The sequence below is a fragment of the Lynx rufus genome, unplaced genomic scaffold (assembly GCF_022079265.1).
Source record: "Lynx rufus isolate CCGP_SWC_20201006 ecotype Redwood Valley unplaced genomic scaffold, mLynRuf1.p SCAF_6, whole genome shotgun sequence".
NCBI lineage: Eukaryota > Metazoa > Chordata > Mammalia > Carnivora > Felidae > Lynx > Lynx rufus.
Genome location: NW_025814878.1, coordinates 141,153,170 through 141,168,158, shown reverse-complemented (window position 1 = coordinate 141,168,158; position 14,989 = coordinate 141,153,170). Strand labels below are relative to the sequence as shown.

At 41.8% G+C, this 14,989-nt stretch overlaps 1 protein-coding gene across 1 annotated transcript in view; it reads right to left on the bottom strand.

Moving 5' to 3' along the window:
• Positions 1 to 14,989, bottom strand: part of MRS2 (magnesium transporter MRS2) — a 34,500-nt gene that overhangs the window by 4,639 nt on the left and 14,872 nt on the right. The window contains exons 5-9 of the mRNA XM_047102611.1: positions 14,458 to 14,631; positions 12,492 to 12,622; positions 11,940 to 12,056; positions 10,518 to 10,670; positions 10,158 to 10,275 (exon numbers count right to left, since the gene is read on the bottom strand). Coding sequence (XP_046958567.1) covers positions 10,158 to 10,275; positions 10,518 to 10,670; positions 11,940 to 12,056; positions 12,492 to 12,622; positions 14,458 to 14,631 — 693 coding nt within the window. The remainder of the gene's footprint in view (positions 1 to 10,157; positions 10,276 to 10,517; positions 10,671 to 11,939; positions 12,057 to 12,491; positions 12,623 to 14,457; positions 14,632 to 14,989) is intronic.

Genomic DNA, 14,989 nt, shown 5'->3' with positions numbered 1-14,989 from the left:
TGTTTATTTACTTGTGAGAGAGAAAGAGAGAGACAGAGTGCAAGCAGGGGAGGGACACAGTGAGAGGGAGACACAGAAGCCTAAATAGGCTCCAGGTTCTGAGCTGTCACAGCACAGGGCCCGATGCGGGGCTTGAACTCATGAACTGAAAGATCATGACCTGAGCTGAAGTCGGACAGTTAACTCACTGAGCCACCCAGGTGTCCCAAGTAAAAGTTATGTTTAAATGAGACTTAGTGTACACGGATCACTACTATCTTTGCTGCAGACTGATTCAGTAATCCGCGTATGAATCAAACATCTGGGAATGCCAAAATGTGATACACTCGAGAGGTAAGCCAAGTTCCAACCAAGCTTGAAATTCCACGTGCTACTAAAATACAGAGAAACTGCATTTGGAAGATGGTGCAGTAGGAGGACCCTAAGCTCACCTCGTCCCAGGACACAACCAGACACAGCCAGACTCACATTAGTGTTATTAACCCAGAAAACGACCTGAAGATGGGCAGAACAGACTCTGCAAATAAACGTAGAGAAGAAGCTACATCCAAGAGGGTAGGGAGTATGGAGACAGGGTGGGGAGCTAAATGAAAGTGGGGCTGTGCACAGAGGGAGGAACCTGCTGGCACAGAAGAGGGGAGAGAAACAGACCATCACACAGGGGGGCCTGCACGGGAAGACAAATCCACATAACACTGGCTTTGTAAACCAGAGAGGCTAAATTTTGTGAATTCTTATAATCAGAAAAACTTAAAACCTGGAATTTAAAAAAATCAGCAGACTCGGGCGCCTGGGTGGCTCGGTTGAGCATGTCTCAATTTTGACTCAGGACACGATCTCACAGTTCGTGGGGTCGAGCCCTGTGTCAGGCTCTGTGCTGACAGTGTGGAGCCTGCTTGGTATTCTCTCTCTCTCTCTCTCTCTCTCTCTCTCTCTCTCTGCCCCTCCCCCACTTGTTCTGTCTCTCAAAATAAGTAAATAAACTTAAAAAATATATAACTAAAATCAATCAATCAATCAATCAATCAATCAGCAGGCTCAACTTTGGGAGAGCCGAGAAGTCAAGAGGAAACTGAGTCCCCTGCCTTTAAAGAGCCAACATGAGAAACAGCCCAGGGGAGATACAGCATAGAAGCAGCAGTGTGAGAGCGTGTCCTGGAGGAGTCTCCCAAAGGTGTCTGTCCCTCCGGGACCCGCAAAACAAAGGACCTGGCAGGTGCCATTTCCCTCCGCACCCACAGCCAGGCCTGCCTCAGTGCCAGCGCTGTGGTCTCCTCCCCCAGGAGACCCAACAAACCTTGAGAACACGGACACTCCTACACCCTGGGCACTTGGTGCATCCACACACTCCAGGGCAGGGGCCCATCAGAAGCAGCACCCCCAAGCCTGGCTGTGTGCAAGCAGCCCCAATGGGGGCCAGCACCGCTCCAGAGTACCTCCTGCCCGGGGACAGGGGAAGGTCAGAATGTGGCCCCAGCAGTGGGCTGGGGGCAGAAAGCTGATCTGACTGCAGGCCCTGTCCGCCAGTGAAAGCTTCACAGGGGACAATGCTGGAAAGCAGCCTGCAGTTAGGTGCTACTGCATCTCTGACAAAGGCCTGGTGTGACTCAACTCAAGCCCAAGGTGGCACCAGACTGGCCCACTAACACCACAGAGACCAAACATCGCCCAGAGTAGGCAAAGAGCCACTGCAGACAGCGGGACTGAAGGTAAACGTGGCCCAGACACAACAGTCAGGTGCACTCCAAACACACAGGAGACACCTCTGAAACGCCAGGTTTTGGTGAACAGGGGATGGTGTCCTGCAGGCACACAGGATCTGTTCTTCACAAGGCCACTGCCTTCAAAAGCAGGAGACATAGCTGGCTTTCCTAATACATAGAAACAGACAGGGAGACAAAATGAGGCAGAAGGATACGTCCCAAATAAAAGAACAGGACAAAATCACAGCAAGAGACCTACGCGAAATGGAGATAAGCAACATGCCTGATAGAAAATATAGGGCAATGATCATATAGTTACTGGACTTAAGAGTGGAGGACATTAGTAAGACCCTTAACAAGGACATAAAGAACCAATCAGAGATGAAGAACACAATAAATGAAATTAAAAATACACTAGGCAGAATAAATGGAGGAAGCAGAAGAACATATCCATTGAGGACAGAGTAATGGAAAGTAATCGAGCTTATTAGCAGGTGAGAGACAAACAAGTTATAAATGAGAATAGACTTAGGGAACCCAGTGACACGTCAAGTGTAATAACATTCGCAATGCAAGGATCCCAGAAGGAAAAGAGAAAAGGGAGAGCAAATTTATGTGAAGAAATAACTGCTGAAAACGTCAAGAATCTGAGAAAGGAAACAAATCCAGATCCAGGAGTCACAGAGACAGTCCAACAAAATCAACCCAGCAGGTCCACACCAAGACATATGGTAATTAAAATGGCAAAAAGTGGTGATAAAGAGAGGATATTAAAAGCAGCAAGAGAAAAGAAGAACATCAAATACAAAGGAAACCCCATAAGGCTATCAGCTCATTTTTCAGCAGAAACTACAGGGAAGAAGGGAGTGGCAGGATATATTCAAAGTGATGAAAGGAAAACAATCTGCAGCCAAAATTACTCTATCCAGCAAGGCTATCATTCAGAACAGGAGAGAGAAAGAGTTTCTCAGACAAACAAGTATAAGGAATTTATCACCACTAACCCAGCCTTATAAATGTTAAAGGGGACTCTTGGGAAAGACTGTGAGAGTATGAAAAGTAGGAAACAAAAGCAGTAGAAATAAGTATATCTGTAAAAAATCAATCAAGGGACTCACAAAATAGAAGGATGTAAAGTATGACACCATATACCTAAAATGTGGGAGAGGAGTAAAGGGTGGTTCAAACTAAAGTGAACACCAGCTTAACACAGACCGCTATATGCAGAAGATGTTATTTACAAACCTAATGGTAACCACAAATCAAAAGCCAGTAATAGATATGCAAAAAATAAAGAGAAAGGAATCCAAGTATATCACTATAGAAAGCCAACTAATCGTGAGAGAAGAGAGCAAGGGAACAAAGGAACACAGAAGAACTACAAAAGCAACCATAAAACAAGTAACAAAATGGCAAAAGGTACATATCTATCAATAATTACTTTGAATGTAAATGGACTAAATGCTCCAAAAGACATAGGGTGACAGAATGGATAAAAAAACAAGACCCATCTATATACTGCTTATAAGACACTCGTTTCAGACTTAAAGACACTAACAGACTGAAGGTGAAGGGATGGAGAAACGTTTATCATGCACATGAATGTGAAAAGAAAGCTGGGGTAGCAATGCTTAGATGGAAAAAATAGTTTTAAAACAAATACTGCAACAAGAGACAAAGAAGGATGCTACAATAATCATAAAGCAAACAATCCAATAAGATATAAGAATTGTAAACATTAATGTACCCAACATGAAAGCACCCAAATATGTTAAACAGTTAATAACAAACATAAAGGAAGTAATCAATACAATAATAATAGTAGGGGACTTTTAACACCCCACTTACATCAATGAACAGATCATCCAAACAGAGTATCACTAGGGAAATGGTGACACATCGGACTAAATGGATTTAACAGATATATTCAGAACATTCCATCCTAAAACAGCAGAATACACATTCTTCTCCGGTTCACATGGAACATTCTGCAGAACAGACCACATATCAGGCCACAAAACAAGTCTCAAAAAAAGTCAAAAAGACTGAAGTCATACCACATATCTTTTCTGACCACGATGCTATGGAACTAGAAATCAACCATAAGAAAACAATCTGGAAAGACCAAAAACACATGGAAGTTAAATACCATGATACTAAACAATGAATAAATCAACCAAGAAATCAAAGAGGAAATAAAAAAAAAAAGCTACAGAGACACAAATGAAAATGAAAAACCAATGGTCCAAAATCTTCAAGATACAACAAAAGTGGTGCCAAGAGGGAAGTTTATAGCAATACAGGCCTACTTCAAGAAGAAAAATCTCAAACAACTTAACCTTACATCTAAAGGAACTAGAAAAAACAAAACCCAAAGCTAGTAGAAGGAAAGAAAAGAGCAGAAATGAAATAGAAACTAAAAAAAAAAAACCAACAGATCAATGAAACCAGGAGCTGGTTGTTTGAAAAGATCAACAGAATTGATAAACCTTTAGCCAGACTCTTCGAAAAAGAAGAGAGAGAGGACTCAAATCAGAAATTAGGGCGCCTGGATGGCTCAGTGGGTTGTGTCCGACTTTGGCTCATATTGTGATCTCAGTTTGTGAGTTCAGGCCCCATGTCAGGCTCTGTACTGACAGCTCAGAGCCTGGAACCTGCATCAGATTCTGTGTCTCCCTCTCTCTCTGTCCCTTCCCTGCTTGTGCTCTCTTTCTCAAAAAATAAATATTAAAAGATAAAAATTAAAAAAAAAATCAGAAATGAAATGGGAAATAAGTGGTGTCACAGAAATACAAAGTAAAACAGTATTATGAAAAATTATATGCCAACAAATTGGACAACCTAAAGAAATGGATAAATTCCTAGAAACATATAACCTCCCAAAACTGAATCAGGAAGAAATAGGAAATTTGAAGACCTATTACCAGCAAGTAGGACTTATTCCTGTGATGCAAGGGTGGTTCAATATTCGCAAATCAATCAACATGATACATCACATCCACAAGAGAAAGGATAAAAACCGTACTGATCATCTCAACAGATGCAGCAAAAGCATGTGACAAAGTACAACAGCCATTCATGATAAAACCCTCCACAAAGTAAGTTTAGAGGGCACATACCTCAACAAAATAGTCTGTATACCGGAAAACCCAATAGCTAATATCATCCTCAATGGTGAGAAACTAAGAGCTTTTCCCCTAAGATCAGGAACAAGACAAGGATGTCCACTCCCATCACTTTTATTCAACATAGTACTGGAAGTCCTTGGCTCAGCAATCAGACAACAAAAAGAAATAAAGGCATCCAAACTGGTAACAAAGAAATAAAACTTTCACTATCTGCAGATGATATGACACTATATGTAGAAAACCTGAAGGACTCCACCAAAAACCTGCTAGAGCTGATACATGAATTCAGTGAAGTTGCAGGGTACAAAATCAATGTACAGAAATCTGTTGCATTTCTCTACACTGATGATGAAGCAGCAGAGAAAGAAATTACGAAAAGAGCCCATTTACAATTGCATAAAAAAAAAATAAGATACCTAGAATAAACCTAACCAAAGAGGTGAAAGATCTGTACTCTGAAACCTATAAAGCACTGATGAAAGAAGAAATTCAAGACGACACAAAGAAATGGAAAGACATTCCATGCTCATGGATTGGAAGAATAAATACTGTTAAACTGTCTATACTACTCAAAGCAATCTACACATTTAATGTAGTCCCTATCAAAATACTGACTACATTTTTCACAGAGGTAGAACCAACAATCCTAAAATTTGTATGGAACCACAAAAGACCGCAAATAGCCAAAGCAATCTTGAAAAAGAAAAGCAGAGGTGGAGGCATCACAATTCTGGACTTCCAAGTTCTATTTCAAAGCTGTAATAATCAAAACAGTATGACACTGGCACAAAAACAGACACACAGACCAATGGAACAGAACAGAAAGCCCAGAAATAAACCCACAAATATATGGTCAATTAATCTTTGACAAAAGAGGCAAGAATATGCCTCCTATGGAAAAAGATGGTTTCTTCAACAAATGGTGCTGGCTCAACTGGACAAATAAAAGGATGAAACTGGACCACTTTCTTACACTATACACAGAAATAAGGTCAAAATGGATTCAAGACCTAAATGTGAAACGTGAAACTATAAAAATCCTACAAGAGAACACAGACAGTAACTTCTTTGGCCACAGCAACTTCTTTCAAGATAGGTTTCCTGAGGCGATGGAAACAAAAGCAAAAATAAACAATCAGGACTACATCAACAGAAAAATCTGCACAGCAGGGGAAACAATCAACAAAACTAAAAGGCAGCCTATGGAACAGGAGAAGATATTTGCAAATGACATATCGGATAAAGGGCTAGTATCCAAAATATATGAAGAACTGATCTAACTTAACACCCAAAAAACAAATAATCCAATTAAGAAATGAGAAGACATGAACAAACATTTCTCCCAAGAAGACATACAGATAGCCAACAGAAGAGACAACATGAAAAGATACTCAACATCACCTATTATCAGGGAAATGCAAACCAAAACTACAATGAGGTATCACCTCACACAGGTGAGAATGGCTAAAGCCAACAGCACAAGAAACAACAGATGCTAGAAAGGATGTGGAGAAACATGAACCTCATGCACTGTTGGTAGGGATGCAAAGTGGTGCAGCCACTGTGGAGAACAGTGTGGAGGTTCCTCAAAAAGTTAAAAACAGACAACTACCTTATGATTCAGCAATCACACTACTGGGTATTTACCCAAAAAATACAAACACACTAATTCAAAGGGATACACACACCCCTATGTTTATGGCAGCATTATTTACAACAAACAATGGAAGAACCCTCAGTGTCCATCAATAAATGAATGGATACAAAAGATGTGTTTTACACACACACACACACACACACACACACACACACACACACACAGAGTCAGTCATGAGGCACCTGGGTGGCTCAGTTGGTTAAGCTACCAACTCTTGATATTGGTTCAGCTCATGATCTCACGGTTGGTGAGATCAAGCCCTGCATCGGGCTCTGTGCTGACAGTGTGGAGTCTCCTTGGGATTCTGTCTCCCTCTCTCTCTCTCTGCCCCTCCCCTGCTTGCACTTTCTCTCTAAACAAACAAATGTTAAAAAAAAAAAAAAAGAGAGAGAAAGACAAATACCATATGATTTCATTCATATGTGGAATTTAAGAAACAAGCAAAGGGGGGAAAAAGAGATAAAGTAAGAAACACACTCTTGTAGAGAACCACCTGATGGTCCCCAGAAGGGAGGTGGGGGGAGGATGGGGAATAGATGGTGGGGATTAAGGAGTGCACATGTGATGAGCACCCAGTGATGTGTAGAAGTGCTGAATCACTATATTGTACACTTGAAACTAATATTACACTGGATGTTAACTAACTGGAATTAAAATGAAAACTTAAAAAGAAAAAAAAAATCTCCATTTGGTAACCATCACAGTAATATTTGATTCAGGCATGAATTAGTTTTTGGTCAAGTGACAGATGCAAAAACCACAGGGTGAAAATTTGAAGAATGACAGGATTTTTACACAGTCTCAAAGTATCTCCCTCCGAGACATTTCACTCCACGGACAGAGTCACTTCACGGGAGAGAAAGTTGGCAGACACCTCCCTAGCCGATGGTCCCAATAACGGGACAAACACACATCATGTGCTTCCTGATGGGACTCAATGTAAGAACACACTGACAATGCAAAACCAGAACCTCAGGACAAAGAAAGGCTATCAAGGGTCAAATAACGAATCTCTTTCTTAGTGAGTGTCATGGCCATGAAAGACAAAGATCAGAAAGCTGGTCTCCATTAAGAGTCTCAGGAGACAGGGTAACTATGTGATCCAAGGTCTTCTAAGAGACAAAGAGCAGCACCGAGACAAAAGCCTAAATCCAAATAGGGTCCGCAGACTGTAAAACAGCACTGTTTCAACGTCAGTTTCCCGATTTTGACATCTGCATTGTGGTTATATATGAGAATGCCCGTGTTTCTAGGAAGTACATGCTGAAAGGTATATAGTGAAATATTTACAGGTGAAGGGGCATCACATGTGTTGCCTAGGAAAACAGGCTGCACAGGAAAAAAGGCTGCACATACAGATACAATGACAGAGTGAATGTGGTGTAATGTTGGTGTTTGAAGACACTGCGTGAAGGCTCTATGGGAATTCTGGGACTATTCTTGGAAGATTCTAAAATTATCTTAAAAAGAAAAAAACAAGAAGTTTTTGCTATCCTTCAGGGTCCCCAGAGATGGAATTTGTAACGGGTGAGGTACTGATCTGAATCTTGTTGTGTGGGAACCGATCCCCCCGAACCACTCGCCTCTCATCTCAACGGGGTGGCTCCACACTGAGGACCCCACAGGCCAGGAGCTACCAGAGGGGACTGCATGGGCCGGGAGCTATCACAGAAGAATTCTAAAACTCCTGGCCTCAGAACAGATGCCCAGCACACCTAAAATGAATCCAAACCCTACCCGGCTCTACGAAATCACCACGATCTCCCACCTGTCTACTCTGTGACCTCCTTCCCTACCTCTCTCCTCCTGACTCGCCTTCTCTTGCCCCTTGCGGCCTTCTCCTTAAAGAGGCGCAGCCCATCCCTGCTGCAGTCAGTACGTGTGCGGCCCCCTGCGCCTCGCGTACCTTCCCACAGACCGCCCCTCTCTGTACGGTCAGCTCCTCGGAAGGACCTTCCCTGGCCAGCCCGTCTCCTCATCTCGCTTCCCGTGAGCATCATCCTTGTGCCTGGCTTTTCTTTCATGGCACTTCTCATCTAACGTACTACGTGCCTATTTCTATGCGCTCTCCTACTGCCACGTGACCCCCACATGGGCAGGGACTCCCTGCTGTTTCCCCAAGGCTGAAAGCAGTGCTTGGTACGTAACAGGCACCAAAACTGTGTTTAGAGGATGAACGAATGCATGGACTGCATCTATTTTTCTTTATATCTCAGTACAAGGAGAACTAAAATGACTAACACTGTGCCTCGGTGATGATTGTCCTTGGAAGTGGCGACAAGTAAGCTGAGACCTGAGAGGAAGTAGGAGCCAATCAGGCAGAGGAGGTGGGAGCTGAGGGAACGTGTGTGGGAGGAAGTGAGCCTGTACAGAAAGATTATGCAGCATGGACAGTGGGGCCGAGTGGTTGGCTCAACGTGCAAACGAGGGCACACACACCAGGAAGAGTCTTGCAGCCCAAGGAGCCTGGATCTTTAAGGGCAATCAAAAACCACTGGACAGTTTCATAGAAGAGTGACCACCAGATGTGCTTCTTTTACAGGCCACTTTTTAGAAGCGGAAGTGTCCTGATGAGACAGGACACCGGTTGGAGAAGGACGACAGGGAAAGAGAGAACGACCTTACAGATTACATAGGACATGGAGCCAAAAAGAGTGCTGAGTGCGTATTCAGATTCTTTTCTGGAAATCTTACAGTAAGGTATTTTCTGAAAACACAAGGCTACGATGATATGAAGAACTCTGGCAGTTTAGTGTTGCATTAATGTGAAAGTGCAGCCAAGTGCAAAGTACAAGTCTCGGGCTCAAATCCTAACTGTTACTTTATAGCACTGAGCCCTTGAGCAAATTACCTCAATTTCCTGGGCCTCAGTTTTCTCATCTGTAAAGTAGGGTAACACTTCCATCTTCAGAGCTGTGACTTGACTGAAATAAGCAAGCTACCAATGCCTGGCACGTAAGAATTAGGAAAAAAGTCCTTCATTAGCATGGCTTCTCTGTGATTCTGAATTACCGCCACCTCATGGCAGGACCCTGCAGGAGCACCACCTCACAGTCAATCCTGCACACACCGCACAGGGGGATCCTGCATTACCGTCGCCTCATGGTGCCACGCCGCACAAGCACTGCCTCACGGTGTGATCCGGCATTACCGGAACGACACGGTAAGACCCTGCGGGCTCACCATCGCATCATGTGACCTGCACCACGGTCTCCTCACGGTGCGATCCCGCACTACCCGCACCTACGGCAAGATCCTCCGGGAGCACCATCTCACTGTACTCCTGCATACCAGAGCCCCACAGTGGGATCCTGCAAGAGCACCGTGCACGGTGTGACACTGTTTTGTCAAACCTTTCCCACGTGTGGTTCCAGGTTTCAAGAAACCTGAGGTAACCTAGGCTACAGTTATATTTACGTTGTAACAGGGGCTAAAAACACTACCTGAATTTTGAATGAATTAGACTACACATTTTAATTCACTAGGGGTGCATACATTTTAAGACTCTTCTTAAAATCCATTGTATTTTTTTAAGATTTTATTTTCAAGCAATCTCTACATCCAACGTGGGACTCGAACCAACCCCCTGGGCACCCCTTAAAATCCATTTTAAAAAATGATCTTCAAAACATAAAAAATAATCCCTAGCTTATTGAAATGCAGTCTCACCTCTTCAAGAGAAGATTCTAGATTCATTCCAAAAGCAACTCCCATTAGTCCAAAGAGTGAAAGAGAGAAGGTTCCCATGGTCAACTGCAGGTTCAGCCTCATCATCACATTACGGTGGCTGGAGAGGAGAACATGTACTTGGATGAGAAGGGCCCGCTAGCCATACAGCAAATTCACGAAACAATCTATTGGAGGCCACACAGATTAAATCTACACCTTAAAAAGAGGACATACTCCCATGTGGCATTTATAGATGATGATGTAACTCCTCCCAAAATGACAGGGCCTTAAAAGCTTTATCACTTTAGAATTACTTTAAAAGAAAATATTTACTGACTGATTTATAGAATGCTTTCTTACCTGTCCAGATTGATGAATATGATACTCTGTGAATCATCAATCAGTGCCCTGAGTTCCCGAGCTGCATTGGAAAGATCCTCAGCTAATCGGTAGTAGTTTTCCAACAGCAATTCCATCTCTTCTGCATGGTCGATTCCTGCACTGCTCTTTTCACTTCAATTAAAAGCGTTAATGTAATTAACATATCCCCAATACATGCATCATACATTCATACCAAAAACTTCCTGATTCTGTATACAATATTCAGCTACCGATGACAAAACTGGCCTTTGTCTTTTCTATTATTGTGATGGAGGTCAGTCTGTGAGTGGCTTTGTCAGGCGATCCCAAGCACTATTAGACTAAGTGGGGCGGGGGGGGGGGGGGCACAGGCCCTATCCCCAATGCAGGATAGCTGGGTTCACTGTATTCCAGGGCCCCAATTCACAGGATTCTCATGCAAATATGCACTACCACCTATAGGAAAATCCAGATGTGTAAATGCTGGTGAAGGAGTGCAAATTAGTGCAAATCAGGTAAAACTAAAAACGAACATAGCATTTCCTTTCCAAGATAGATACCTAATGTTATTTTCATATAGGAAGAAAAGTGTTCTTGAATGATGTCAATAGTTATTTTGTGAGCCTTTACTTATACTCCCTACCACCCTACCATAGGGAGTAAGTAGGAGTGAAGTGCTCTGTGAAAGACACTTATAAAGTATATTAGACACAGACTGGCCTAATAAAAAGCAAATAAAAGTGTGTTCAAGTTCCTGCTATTATATCTCTCTGCTATAATAGCCCTTTTAATCTTAATTTTTCCTTTTTAAAATATAGGTAACTAATGTCTCAAAATGCTTTAAAAAATCTGTACAGACTGTGGAAACTATGGACGTGACAAAGATGTCTCCATTAATTTCTAAAACTCATCTACAAAGAACAAAAAAATATTGAGTACTTAAAAAGTAAACATTTAACTTGAGTGTGCATAAGGAGAGTAAATGATTTCTAATTTTATAAGAGATAAAAGATTTATAAGATAAGCGTTTTTACACTAGACAAAAGATACAGAACATATGTCCATGTCTTCCCTTCCTTCGCCGCCATCTCCCCATCCCCACGTGAATATTTCCCTCTCTTCCACTGTGCTCCCTAGGTTGTCTGGGTAGATGTGCGGGCCACTTTGGTGGCCAGTCCTTTGAAGATACAGGTAATGGTGTGTTTATACTCATCGTAGACCAGCACAGTGTGCACTCAATATATCCTTTGTACACTGAATAAGATGCAATACATATGGGGAAATAGTGAAACAACCGGGGATAAAAGGTGCCTCTATTTTCTGCTTTTCAGAAAACGTTACGTTCTCTATGAAAAACCACCCTGAGGAAGACAGGTGACAGATCCTACCAAAATAAGTAGCAAAGCACGACTACATACTCACAAGACTTGTGGGTCACTCCACTTTGTTAGACAGAGCTCCTCCAGCCTCTCTTCTTCATCCAAGATCTCCAAAATGGACTCTTTGAAAATTTTGATATCGGTTTCTAACTCTGACAGACTAGAAGAGTAGTTGTATAGAAATCATCAATAACATAAACTTACACATTTCACTACAAGAAAAGTGCCTTTTTAAAGTATGTTATCAAATTGATCACTTCTACATTGATGGTGAACACTGACTTGTAAAAAAATTTTGATATTTACCATGCACATTAAGAATCAATTCCCAAACCAAAAATACATTAAAGACCCTAATGCAGCATTTCATGCAAAACAGCTTTTCAATAACATTAGCCCGTGTGCCCTTTTTAGCTCAGCTTCCCACCTAGGCTACTTTCCTATTTTGAAGGCATGGAGAGTAAGTCGTTACCATTACCAAGACTAGTTAGTATTTTTAAAACAGGTAAGAAACATACTAATTTTGTATCTGAATTTATACAACGCATTTCACTGTTGTGTCTATCTCCCAAATAGGTAAATCACCTGTATTTACCTTTTGCCATTTTGTAGCAAGATGTGCAGTTTGCTTCTGTCTACAGAGGAATGTTTGGGATCCACTAAAGCTTCCAATGTCTCAAGGATCAGTGGTTGCAAAACGCTAAGTTTCCCCTGAAGAGTGCTGATCTAGATAACAACATGACCTTTCATAAGAATTAAAACAATCTTTTTAGAATACTCAGGGTCAGTGATCTATCTTCTGATTAAACACAAAAATCTGTAATGGCTGGGAACACAGTCACTGCTGGAATCCTGACTCTGGACAATTCAAGAACTACATCTACCAGGTTATGAGATAAGCACACGTGATGTTGTCACCCGGCTTGCACTTGGTCAACAGGGAATCAGCTCTCATAGTCTTCCCGCATAAACATTCACATTCATTATGAAAGGAACACAGGACTGATGGACTAAAAGTAAACCTGCCGTTCCACGGCTACAACACAAACTCTACAGTTGATAACCCATGTTCTCAGTCAACAGAATGCAGTTCAAAATTCCTATATAACAAATTCTTCTGAAAATCAAAACGTAACCTGGGACTTTAAAAAAACAAATTAGTGTCAAGTCAAAGTCTATTATTCAGGTATATAGAAGCATGGCAGACATTCAGCAAGAAAGCACTGACAGAGCTACTCCAGTGGCTAAATATGGATATACGAGTTGGTACAGAGTATAACAGAATTAAGCAGTAATTACTAAAATTAGTTAATGACATAAATCCCAGCATTTACTGTTGGTCTCAGCATGAGAACCGAGAGCTTCCTCAGCCTACGTAACCTGTCACTGACCCCTGGCTGCACCTTCTCTTCTCTCCGTCCCCTGCTCCCCCTAGTCACCATCGCATGGGCTCATACTAGCTTGAGCTCCTGCTTCATTAGCCCAGGTTGAGTGGGGGATGCAGCCATTTCCGGCTCCCTCAGTACAGCAGGGCAGACGAGAGAGAAGGGACCCAGGTTCACCCGGTCCTCACCTCCCGTGCGTGCTCTTTCCCTGCTTCCTTCCCTCAGTCTGGTTAGCATGCTCCTAAAACTAACTGTTGCATGCAGCCAGCTCCTGACACTAACCTGACTAACGAGAAGAACAGACAATGAACAATCTGTGGGGGCCTGGAGGCCAGTGACCACCCTTGTTCAGGGCCTGACAGGGTCTCCAAACACTCAGTGACTATCAACATAATGGGGGAGTCATTAGAAGAATTACACATGGCTCCTAGGTCAAACTACGTCTCAAACAGTGGCATCACTAGCTGTCTCAAACAAAGCATTGTACAAAGAGTGATGTGGAAAGAATTAGAATGATCCGATGAGTGATCTGAGCTATAACATTTATCATGTATGTGCGGTTTTACAATATACAATTTAGCTACAGAATAAAATGGAATATATTTAAAACTTTTTTCATATGTTCTCTTGTATGGTATTTAGGATGTTAAATATTTTGAATTATCACCCCCAAATACAGTTATCAACACTGAACAAAGGACAGCCAACTTAAAATGTGCTTAAGGGAATGTCCTAGTAGGACTCTTAAAGAAACTTTGTAAACTATACCTAGGGACCTTAGATCTATTTGATTGGGTCATATAGCTTAAGAATTAACTTCTTTCTCTACACAGGACCCTTAGAGATGTTTTCGTTTGGAGGCAGGGTGTGGTTAGGGAAAGTGCCATTGCAACAATACCAACTTTGTCTTAAACGAGACAAAGAACAGGGACACTCAGTCGGTTAAGCATCCGACTCCAGCACAGGTCATGATCTCACAGTTTGTGGGTTCAATCCCCATATCGGGCTCTGTGCTGACAGCTCAGAGCCTGGAGCCCGTTTTGGATTCTGTGTCTCCCTCTCCTTCTGGCCCTCCCCCCACTTGTGCTCTGTCTCTCAAAAATAAATAAATGTTAAAAAAAATTTTTTTAATAAACAAGAACAAATTCAAGAAGCTAAATAAAAATATAGGCTTACCCAATATTGTAGGAGTGCTTCTATAGCCCTGAACTCAAAAGGTAAAGGGTATGTGACAAGTTGTCCTTCTCCAGCCAACTGTGAGGGGAGTTCCCGGAATAGCCATTGCTCTAAATTTAAATTCCGATAATCTAGTATCAGAAGACACTCTGGAGTTATCACAGCTTTCAAATACTGTAAAAAAAAAAAAAATCATATATATGTATACACAAACACATACACATGCATATATGCAAGTTACAGAGCTGCAGGAGAAGAGTAACAGCCATAAAGTAGGGTTTAATACTTTTTTAAACTTGGATTAAGCCTAAACCAAATCATTGTTAATTAGGTTTTTTTTTAAAAACCCTAAGATATACTTTTTAAAGAAAGGAAGCCTAAAATATATGTAAGTCTTGATACCTCTAACCCTCAAAAGAACTGGAATCAAACTACATATGAAGACTTACAGGTAATCATGAGAATAACAGGGAACAAAGAAAAGGTTTTCTTAAAAGTCATGTTTTGGTGGACTTTCAGAAATGACTTAATC